This window comes from Suillus fuscotomentosus (genome assembly GCF_016647785.1).
Source record: "Suillus fuscotomentosus strain FC203 chromosome Unknown F5891scaffold_24, whole genome shotgun sequence".
NCBI classification, from domain to species: Eukaryota; Fungi; Basidiomycota; class Agaricomycetes; order Boletales; family Suillaceae; genus Suillus; species Suillus fuscotomentosus.
In genome coordinates this window covers 264216-275667 of record NW_024539536.1, presented here as the reverse complement: position 1 = coordinate 275667, position 11452 = coordinate 264216, and the positions used below count along the sequence as shown (strand labels likewise).

At 45.5% G+C, this 11452-nt stretch overlaps 3 protein-coding genes across 3 annotated transcripts; 2 read left to right on the top strand and 1 right to left on the bottom strand.

Annotated features, from left to right (window-relative positions):
• Window positions 1–1969: 1969 nt before the first annotated feature.
• F5891DRAFT_979834 (uncharacterized protein) lies at window positions 1970–3141 on the bottom strand (the record flags this gene model as incomplete). Its single annotated transcript, XM_041376938.1, has 4 exons — window positions 1970–2032; window positions 2081–2214; window positions 2669–2888; window positions 2944–3141. The coding sequence occupies 4 exons, from the start codon at window positions 3139–3141 to the stop codon at window positions 1970–1972; spliced, it is 615 nt and encodes a 204-aa protein (XP_041226511.1).
• A 2425-nt stretch (window positions 3142–5566) lies between these two features.
• F5891DRAFT_1188034 (uncharacterized protein) lies at window positions 5567–6964 on the top strand (the record flags this gene model as incomplete). Its single annotated transcript, XM_041366938.1, has 5 exons — window positions 5567–6140; window positions 6190–6233; window positions 6311–6517; window positions 6571–6717; window positions 6767–6964. The coding sequence occupies 5 exons, from the start codon at window positions 5567–5569 to the stop codon at window positions 6962–6964; spliced, it is 1170 nt and encodes a 389-aa protein (XP_041226510.1).
• Window positions 6965–9357: 2393 nt separating this feature from the next.
• Window positions 9358–10672, top strand: F5891DRAFT_951359 (uncharacterized protein; the record flags this gene model as incomplete). Its single annotated transcript, XM_041375037.1, has 7 exons — window positions 9358–9515; window positions 9574–9686; window positions 9752–9935; window positions 9981–10113; window positions 10167–10295; window positions 10352–10497; window positions 10543–10672. The coding sequence occupies 7 exons, from the start codon at window positions 9358–9360 to the stop codon at window positions 10670–10672; spliced, it is 993 nt and encodes a 330-aa protein (XP_041226509.1).
• Between the last annotated feature and the right edge of the window lie 780 nt (window positions 10673–11452).

The following is an 11452-nucleotide window of genomic DNA, read 5'->3' as shown; positions in this document are numbered from 1 at the left end:
AAGTGGGCGGGAGGTCTGGGGCTAGTGGCAGGGCCAGCTCGGTCATAGGTGGGGGTTGAGGAAGGATATCTCGAAATCGTGCAGGAAGACGACGATTGATGTGTCATGGACGACGTTTGGCGAGCGACTGTGGATCATCGACCACATGCAAAGACTCTAAAGGACTGCACCATTCCTAACAGACTGTTAGGGTATCAATAATAATCATTAATATCTGATACTCACTTCGCGTTCAGTTTCGATACCTGATCATGATGCCAAATTGTATTCTTCTCCGCTGACAATAGCCTGATCAGAAGCGAATTCTAAGCTGGCAAATCCATGATCCAGTTGTGGGTGTGCCCCGCTTTCCCCTCCTCGCGAAGTCCAAGTCTCTGCACTATGGGCAATGGTCGAAGGACTTGGAGTAGACCCAGCTAGCTTGTCACATTTGTCTTCTTCTCTACATGGTCTTTTTCTTGTAGTCCATACCTCTTTGGCCTTTGATAGCACATTCGAAAGGTGCTTCTTTCGCTTTTTACATGTCCTTTGATGGTTCACGTATGCGTTGAGTTGCGCGAAGCTTCGTCTGCAAGTGCACTGGCAAACAGTCAAGTATCTAGCCACGTTCATAGAGGAGGACTCGGAAGCTGGCAATAATCCATACATTTTCAGGCGAGGGGGTGTGGGTTACGAACATGCGTTAACTGACGAGTAGTATCACCGCTGTGGCCTGGGCCTGGAAGTGTGTTCTAACAGGTTCAAGTTTGTCAACGATTTAAGATCAAGGGTCAAATTCCTGGATGATTCTAGACTCACAGGTCAAAGCCATCCACTGCAACTGCCGATTACAGTAGTAGTTAGCTTCAAACCTAAAAGTTTAAACTAAATAGCGCTTATTGCTGAGTTTCATTGCGCGTCAGCTTGTATGCCAATACAGCCGAGCATGATGTTACATACATTTAAGTTTGTAGGGAAGCGAGCCCACCGGGAAGCAAACCCACCTGGAAGCAAACCCACCGACCTGAAGACTTTGAACTGTCAACGTAAATGGAGGACTAGTACTACGTAGATATTTCCATTATGAAATAGACACAAACTAAACGGCACACATGTGTAATGAAAGCAGTACCACCCCAGTTGCTGAAGGCGTAGAATTACATAAAAAAAACGGACCTAACAAGCTAGTACTCACATAACTGAAATTGGTATAAAAGGCCAGGACGGTATATCCAGTTGCACAAGGCGAATCTGCTGGCATAGTATGGCTCCTGATCGCTTACAAACCCAGGCCAACGTCGCAACTGACAGACTTCGACGAGAGTGTCAGCGAGCAAAGTTTGCAGCCAGAGTCAGTGGCAGGAAGAATGCGGTACTCGAATTAGATGAGACCAGCGAAACGCTATGCGTCTGGTATTGGTACGTTAGCCAACTTAAGTACAAGATTGCCTCGAAGATCTTACTCTTGTTTTGACACAGGCCAATTAACGATGATGGGGAGCATGTGGTTCCTTCCAAGCTCGCATTGCATTGCAGTCTCATCAATTCCGAGGACCACGATGCCTATGTGTGTTCATAGACAACAACAACAACAACAACAACAACAACAACAACAACAACAACAACAACAACAACAACAACAACAACAATGTCAGTTACCATCATGAGGCAGCAATAATCGTGTTGAGACGGGGACTGCATGTAGGGGAGTATGTGGCCCATTGCGCATCGAGCAAATGCGGTTATATCGGTAAGCTGCCCCGCAACTTTGAGTTGTTGGTCGATGCCAATGAATCACTGGTGTAGTTTTCATCGAACAAATACATAATTCATCCGGGTTACCCATCAAGAATTACCCAAGACGCAGTAAGATACATTCTGTTATGGTGATGACCGTTAGTCACATCATGGTATACTGATGGGCCTGATGACAGACTCTGATGAGGCCAGGCCACAGGAAATCATATTTCTTGATGGAAATGGTGTGTACTCAAACAAGTTGCAACTGTGTATGGCAAAGTGATACCATAGGATTTACCCAATAGACATCAAACTAGAGGATGTCATCCAAAGGCGCCAGCTTCGATGAAATGAAACTCACCAAGTCTTCGAGAAGCTTATGAAACTGGACTCCTTCTCCCGGCCTGGCCTCACAAAAGCCGAATGTCATCATTTTCTCATGCGGTGCAACGGTTGTGACCTGATCATGACGAGGCGAATCTTCAAACATCATGACTGTGTAGGAAAGACAGAGGTCATCGATCTTACTACAGAAGACAATGATTAGTAGTATGTATCATTAACCGATCCTAAAGATCAGACTCGGAGGTGGTAGTAGTACTCAGTGCAGTTGTGCTTTTGGGCCCCAGCAAATTTCGTCTTTTCAATGTTACTAGTGAAACAAAACTAGCAGTACGAAGGGAAGCTGCATACAATATATATATATCACTTCAAGAAGGCAAAAGAAAGCTACCCGCACAACACGTGTAGAGTCATAAGTCGGTGGGAGCCATGATTGTACATATCTAACATATCATGATGTACTAAGCATGGAACAAGTATGATGGAACCGACAAGGCATGCTACAAATTTCAAGAGGTCTATTCTGCATCTGATTCATGTACACTTGAAACGTCACTACCCGCACCGTCGAGTGTGTTGCTTGTAAGGCCAGATACTCGCAACACACCGCGTGAAACACCAACGCTGATGTCAGCTTTCTGGAGTCTTCGCCCTGCATGTTGGTCCATATGATGGTATAGTTCATTTTCAATCATTACGCGTTTCAGGTGTTTCTGGATAAGTCGGCTCTCTGCCTGACGCTCCGACCGCTGAGCACTGATGAGGCGAATAGTGAGATCGCTATCGCGAGTGGTCTCCCAGAATGGAGGAAGACAGAAGATATCCATCTAGTTTGGTTATAATATTAGTCGCATTGCATGATATTTAATTGATGCCACCTACAGATGATGGCTCTTGCAACGCGGTCTCAGGGTATGCGTCCTGGGGTTGTTGTGGGACGTCGCCACGCCAGGCCGCACAGCGATCCAATAAATTAACATTAACTCTTGGGTCGCTGGGGTGAAGCTTGAGAGTATGTGAGTTGACCTGATGACAATCAGGGATGAGAGATGCAAGAACAGGTTTCACAGTGGAGGACATGGTTCAATGGAAATTTTCTATTGATTTTGGTTGAGTTGCTCTATTATCAATGCAAGGACTACTGGATCAAACGGACTGTTCCGAAACTTGCACATACCAATAGCGCTTGTCGATGGCAGATACTTACACCGTGGGGCCTTCAAGTTTGCATCAAATGTACTAGAGGCTGTAGTCTTTCGTCAAACCGCTGGCCGTATTCTCAAATTCAGTATTCGGTGACTGTGATTCACTCTCCAACCCGCAAATGAGGGTTTTCATTTGCATCGACATTGATTCAACGTGAGTATTTCGCATCAGTACATACCGTCATAATCATCTGACTATGATTTGTCAGGTGCTCTCCGGCCTGCAAAGAACTTTCATTTGCACTGACGATGAATCAATGTGGCCGTGAGTCATTTTCATTTGCACTGATGTTGACTCTGAATCAACGTCAATGATGTATCACTGACTTTGTCCGCTGATCTTTGGATACAGTCATTTTCTCACGCCAAGTATTGGTCAGGTGAGTCCAACCTCTGCCGAGCGATTGGATATCAAGAATTGAATCTGCGAAGGTGCTTTATTCACCGACACAGAGCTGTCCAGAATGAAATAACTCCACGAAAATGGGGTTAGTATTCATGCATGAGTTTGCCTCAAGTTGATAAAGGTCGCACTAGACTTCGATGCAGTGGAGATCTTCGGATGGCTTTTGTGAAATTTTGGGTAATCTGACAACACAAATTGTAAGCTTTAGGTGGGGTCTTAAAAGACCATCAGTATAGTACTCACCATTGCACCGACTTATCACCTAAAAAATTATCGTTGGCCTTCCTCCATAATGTCCTTACAGTTCAGAGTGGGTCATATCTACAGTCCTCCCACAGTTGGAAAGGATGCAACTATCTTTGACTGGTTTAGTCGCTCGGTAGGTTCTCAACTTTCGACGTGTTCTAGGCTGACTCGGACATATGACTATTCTAGCAACACGTAGTTGAAACCCTCGAGGGGGCTTTCCTCAAGGTGGCTCACGTTGAAGGTACAACAATTCAGATGGTGAGTCTGAACAATATGTTGGGTCTTGCAGAACCTAGCTGCTATTCGACCCTAAAGGGTTTCTGGACTAGGCTTAAAGCTCAGAGGAGAGGAAATATCATAGAAAACTGCTGAGCACTCAGACTCATACTGGTAACTGGTGAAAAGATTGATTGATTATGTAAGCTACAAAAGTGCCAACATAAGGTAAGGTAAAAACAGTCTCTACAAGCCCAGCCAGAAATGAATCCCTACAACGTGTTACCTTCGCAAGTAAATCTGCCGACCGTGGACACAGAGGATGCATACGAATCTGTCTACATGGTAGGTTTTATTCTGAGTCTGTCAAAGTACCGCTGAATTCCTCTACAGGATACACGCCAGCAAGCAGATCTAACAGTAAGTGCTTTGATCAAGGGTTTAGAGGGGCTCGTTAATCACCGCTCATGTTTCACTAGCCATTCACCATCCCATACGGCTGGAAGCAACTCTGGGTATATACGGACAATGATCTCATAACAAGGCCTGTGATTCAAGTGCGTACACAATATATTGCACTGAGGATGAGTTGTTGACTCTTTGACAGAAGGACATTGAGCCAGGGCGCAATATCGTCCTCACTGATCATTGTGCCCCCCTCAGTGGCTCTCAATTCAGTGACGCTCCGAGCTGGTGTAGAAACAACAATACTGCTAGGAACAAATGATGCTCCTGACAGTATCTATAAATGTTGAAAGGTCGCGCGTTGCCTAGTCTGCGTTACTTGAGGAGACAAGTGCGTTCGACCCTAAAGGGGAAGTGAGTACAGCAAAGATCTAGAGGTATGCGTGGGAACGCGAAGCGCGAGAAAGCGCAGGTGCGCGCAAGGTACGAAGGCGTGGGAACGCGCGCGCGTATTAGCGCGAAGCGCGGGAAAGGCGCGAAATAAGAGAGACTAAACTTAAGTGATGATATGATACAATATAAGAGAAGAGTGATGCAAAGTGTAGACAAATAGACTTCTACTATGTTCTGCTAAGTAAAATGGTGGGTGGTAACTAGTAAGTTGGGTGAAAAGTAAGTGGAAAACTTGTGTGTCGGCGCTTATATAGCGCGCCTAAGCGCAGTCATGTGGAGCCGAAGCGCTACCGAGTAGGTATGTAAAGATATATATAAGTAAGGGTCCATTATAAAAATAGAGGTGGAATGATATGCTAATAAAAGAAATGGACATATACGCACTAGAGGGTTTGGTGGACAGTGGATGGATGCTTCTGGATGGCTGGCGCTATAGGGCGCTCAAGCGTGGGAATGGTGCGCGCATAGCGCGCATTGCGTGGGAAAGTTGCGCCTCATATAGGGATAGCTGCGGGTAGCGCACAGAGTGACGCTACAAGTTCGTGCTATGCACTCCTTGGTGGAAACTGCCATGTCACACCATGAGAGGCATGAGTCTCTACACCGGGTTGATACCGGGTTTGATGAAGTATTTTTGGATGACAATTTCTTGTCTGCCATAGGTTCGTTCAAGCCTGATGGCGAATGGACAGGCGCAGAGACATCGGCATTTGGGATTGGATTTCAGATGTCTGCTACAGGAGATTACATACTCCCTTCAACCTCTGCCGCAGCGAACATGGAGTTACATCCCCCAGTTCCTGTTACAGTAAGCACTGGGTCGAAATGTAATACAACGCCTCCCGAGCTGACAACTTTCCTTCCAATACCGATTACTGGTATCGCTTTGGCGAACGGCCCTTTGCCAAAGTCGCACTATGTAATTTGCGATCCGGCCCTCTTTGCACAAGGTATTGAGTACACTAATGAGACCCTTAAAATCACCTTTCCTGCGGCAGCTGCATGCATCCGTGATGCCGCCATTCTTGCTAGGCAGTGTTTGACTACTCACGGCATACAAGAAACTTCATTCCGTATAGCCTGCAAGGACTTCATCATCGAAATGATGACAGTCGCAAAGCATGCTGGCCAGCCGGTCGAGCAAGGTAGGCATAAACAAGAGTAGTATGTCTCAATTCGATTACCTTTTGACAGGTTTCAAGTGTCGGGATACCAACAAGGTCAAACCCTTGGATATGGTGTGTAAAAAATGGTTGATCTTGTATGTTTTGGCCCTATTGGAGTTTGCACTGGCATAGCTAATGCACACCTACAGGTATACTACGAGCGCTATAGATTTGTGAAGTTTTTAAAGGAGAATTGTTCAACTTTTGCTGAGGATCTACGGAAGAAGGCTCTGGGTGGCTTTTGTTTGGAAGACTACCACGCCGGGACAGTCGGACCGTATGTCACTCAGCTTACTGGTCTGACGCTTTGGAATGATGAGGTGACATCGATTAACTTTGCCTGCTCTTCGAATGGGGTATGAATTTTCATTAAAATCATATGATCGTGATATTAATTTGTATCTTACAGAAATATTATTGTCGGATACCAATCCTAGTAATTCTGGCACTTTGTATTTTGCAACCGCTCAGAGTGCAACACCGCTCGCTATTAGATCTTTTCCCCGCCCAGTATGAGAGACTTCCAGAGCATTTGATAGCCAGTGCATGCGGGATGGTACGTGACTCATCTGCAAGTTGAAAACCGACTCTTATACTGTCCACAGTACACCATTTTCTTCAAGCATCGACTTCCCGGATATCTGCCAAGTGCCCAAATTTCAACCGACAATTTCGAGAAGGAAGCAGACCACCAGCTACAGCTCCTAAGGTTCATCCGCCAGCACACGAACGAGGAGGCCCATAGGCTAAATACATGGATCAATACCCGGTGTAGAAACAACGATACTGAGAGGAACAATTGAATGCTCCTGACTGTATCTATAAAATGTTGTAGGTCATGCGTTGCCTAGTCTGCGTTACTTGAGGAGACAAGCACATTTGACCCTAAAGGGAAGTGAGTGCAGCAAAGATCTAGAGGTACGCGCTGAAGCGAGGCGCGAGAAAGCGCAGGTGCACGCAAGGTACGAATGCGCGGGAACGCGTGCGTGTATTAGCGCGAAGTGCGGGAAAGCGCGCGTGCATGTGTGGAAATGAGAAAGAGTAAGCTTAAGTGAGGATAAGATGTAAGACAAGTGAAGAGAGGTGCAAAGTGCAGACAAATAGATTTCTACTATGTATGTTCAGCTAGGTAAATAGTGGGTGGTACTCAAGTCAAAAGTAAAGTTAGGTGAAAAGTAAGTCCGTAATAGTATGTACTGCTGGCGCTTATATAGCGCTGTAGAAACAACAATACTGAGAGGAACAAAGAAATGCTCCTGACTGTATCTAAAAAGTTGTAGGTCGTGCGTTGCCTAGTCTGCGATACTTGAGATGGCAAGTGCATTCGACCCTAAAGGGGAAGCAGGTGCAGCGGAGATCTAGAGGTACGCGCTTCAGCGAAGCGCGAGAAAGCGCAGGTGCGCGCAAGGTACGAAGGCGCGGGAACGCGCGCGCGTATTAGCGCGAAGCGTGGGAAAGCGCGCGCGTGTAAGCGGAAATAAGAGAGACTAAACTTATGTGAAGATATAAGCAAGATAAAGGATGTGAGATGTGTTGTGCTAATGAATAGATTTCTACTGCGACTTTCTAAGTAGTAAGTACTAGGTAAAGTTGGGTGAAAAGTAAGGTAAATAATAGTATGTACTGCTGGCGCTTATATAGCGTGCCTAAGCGTGCTCATGCGGAGCCGAAGCGCTACCGAGTAGGTATGTAAAAATATATATGAGTGAGAAACTATGATAAAAATAAAGGTGGAACTATGCTAATAAAGGAAATGGAAATATACGCACTAGGGAGCTTGGTGGACAGTGGATGGATGCATCTGGATGGCTGGCGCTATAGGGCGCGCAAGCGCAGGAATGGTGCGTGCATGGCGCGCGTTGCGCGGGAAAGCTGCGCGTCATATAGGAATCACTGTGGATGGTACACAGAGTGATGCTGCGAGTTGGTGCTGTATACTCCCTAGTGTAAAGCGCCATATCACACTATGAGATGCACGAGTCTCTACAGCGCGCCTAAGCGCGGTCATGCGGAGCCGAAGCACTACCGAGTAGGTATGTAAGATATATATGGGTGAGAGTCCATGATAAAAATAAAGGTGGAACACTATGCTAATAAAGGAAATGGAAATATACGCACTAGGGAGCTTGGTGGACAGTGGATGGATGCATCTGGATGGCTGGTGCTATAGGGCACGCAAGCGCGGGAATGGTGCGCGCATTGCACAGGAAAGCTGCGCCTCATATAGGAATTGCTGTGGACAGTACACAGAGTGGTGCTGCGAGTTGGTGCTGTATACTCCCTTAGTGGAAACTGCCATATCATGCCATGAGAGGCATGATTCTCTACACCGGGATGGCCCAGGTGGGTGGTTGCAAGACCTGTAAGTAGACTTCATTCCATTGTTTTAAATACTCGGTCTCAAGTGCACAGCGTGCATGCACTACGCTTGGTCAATCAACAACGAGGCATCGGTGTATAGACTTTGACTCGATTATTCCATCCTTGCCAAATAGTCATTTTTGATGCTGCTTGTTGTTATACATGTACTAGTACTACAATTCAATTGGTCTCTGGCTGCTCGCTCACTGACGCTATGCACAGACCTTCGTTCCTCCTGACCCTCCCGCCTCCCAGTAGCTTGTGTGCCTGACTCGACTCTAAGGCCGCGGCCATGAAAACAAGGGAAACATCAACAAATAGCGCAATAAAAAATAAAGGTCCAGGATAATCTATCCTGAAACCAGTCAGGTCCTCTGAGCCTCACGAAAGTCACATGCGCAATGTGTCAGTGCTAGCTATAAACGAAATCTCCGACTGGATTGAGCCAAACGGCTGACATATAATAGTACTGCTGGAGCTTACACACTGTCGCTGAATTGCATAATGTTCGATGAATCCTCTCCACCCTCTTCGGTTACAGGCTGTACTTCCGTAATTGACAGTAGCTCGTTATTCTAATTTGATTCCTAAAACAGAATTTGCAGTCGCCCACAAACTGCAGCAAATATTGCGGGCAAAGGTATTTAGAGTTGCGGTCATAGCAGTTTTTTTTCTTACCCTACCTTGCACTTATTGCACCAGGTTGCCATGTCTGAGGACCAGCAGTCTTGTGGCCAACGTCGTAAACCAATTGATGCCCTACAACTGGGGCCCAGGAAAAGGCCGTGAGTAGCTATATTTTCGGGAAGCAATCCAGCTGCCGATGCTCATTACAATGATATTCAACAGCAGTGCGACGGATCTGTTGGTTCATTATGGTCATCATTTCGGGCAAACGGTCCACGCCCTTTGCAACTTCCAAGCCCTTCTAACAAACGGAATTCTACGGATGGGAGAATTAGCTGATGCTCCAGAGGAAAACTTTACAGCTGAGTATCTTACTTTCCTGCAGAGTTGTGTGCAGCCCATTTAATCGTTTGTATATTCTAAGGGAACGACATGAGCATCGTGTTTTCCAAGAACTTCTCAAATCTGTGGCAGGCCTGGAAGAGCGTTTGATGCAGGGCAGAGATGATGAGGTTGATGCTGTAGCGGAGCTGGCAAGTATCCTGTTTTCTACGTCTGCAAAGTTATCCGTTTATCTCACATATCATGTCAGCTCACCAAAGGCACATCTGGAGCAAGAGGTGATGATACAAAAAGTCTCAAAGGCAGTGTCCTCAATTGGATTACCCCAAAGGGACAAAATATCATTCCTCCTCTCGCTCGCAACATGAAAGTCGACCGCGGTTTTCACCATGAACGGACAGGTGCATTACTTTGTCCTGCTGGCCTCGACTGGTCTAACTCCGAGTGTGTGGCATCTATTTCCTTGGCATCTTTACTAATGGAATGCAGGACAAAAGCTAAACTAAAGAGTGGTGAGATCATTGTGACTGGAGACCAGTGGCCGCTGTTCTTGTACGCAGACTACCATTATGATCCCGAGGATCCATGGAATGGTCTGTTTCGAAGCGCCTTACTTGTTTGTGTAAGATATTTCGCGTTGCTCCCAAATTTCTTTGCTCTTAACTAGACTCTTAGGCATATAGACACACCTTCACATCCCCCAGTTCTGTGGACAGAGAACTGAAGGCAACTCGTTCAGGTAATGCTCAGATTCATGGAATGACCCGAGTTACACTGCCCTCCATCGCATATATTGCAATGCAGGTTTGTCCCCCCTTTGGATCTGTACATTTATACTCAATGATAAATATTCATTCCAGAACAGATTTTCCCTCACCTCATCTCCTGTGTTTTCGTGTACAGACACAGTCACCGACTCGGAAAGGTTCTACAATTCCATTTTAGATATTTTTGAAGACCCGGATGAGAAGCAAGAAGTGAATGACCTTACTGTATGGTGGAACAGGTAATTGATGACTCGTTTTATTCTACTGGTTCTCACATTTTCTAGGCAAATTTTCCCTTCATACTCGACCGCTCAGCATCCCCTGGTAAAGAATAGCGCGCTAGCGAGGATCCGAGAGAAGCGAGCACGAACGAAAGAAGTGTCAGTGCCTGATGGTGACGGTGGCAGTTTGTAGCATACCGTCGGCACAGTAATAGTTAATTGTACCTCGCTACTAGATAATGTGCTGTGGTCCCACTATGGTGCATGCAAGTTGCTTGTGATGCCGAGATTATACCCAGCCTCCAGACTGAAAGTGAATCATAGTAAATACCTCATCTTTGTATATTTTACCAATGGTAGCAATCAAGGTATTCACATTGTGATGATAGCATCTTTGTCAACAATATGTCATCAGTCTGCCACTACAGTTTTAGCATGTATCATTTTGAGATCCTTGCTCCAAATTCACCTGCAATTACTTTGCTGATCACATGTGTATTTGTGACTGATACTTGTAAGAATGATGTCAACTGGACACACCTATGTAATACTCATCTTTCTGATGAGAATCATATGATACATAAAAGCAACCATTCATTATATACATAGTCATATGAGTTGATGAAGTGTCACAATTGTGAAGCTTGCCTGTCATGCCATCCAGATGCTCCCCTATAATCCCTATCACCATGATGACATTTGTGAGTTCTGCCAGGGCAAGCGTCCATTATAATTGAAGAGAACACAGTCCATGAATGTGTCATAAATGTAACGCTAGATCTTACATCACCCATCTTTGTTACTTTGATCAGTGAAGGTATGAGGTCTCATTCTTGCATATTTGGCAGGTCCTGCCATGTCTATCCTCCAATATAAGGCTTGATAATTTGACATATCATTATTAGACTGATTGTAGAAATTTAACATATTATAATTCTTTATATACCAATATCATTTTATCATTGAACATCTG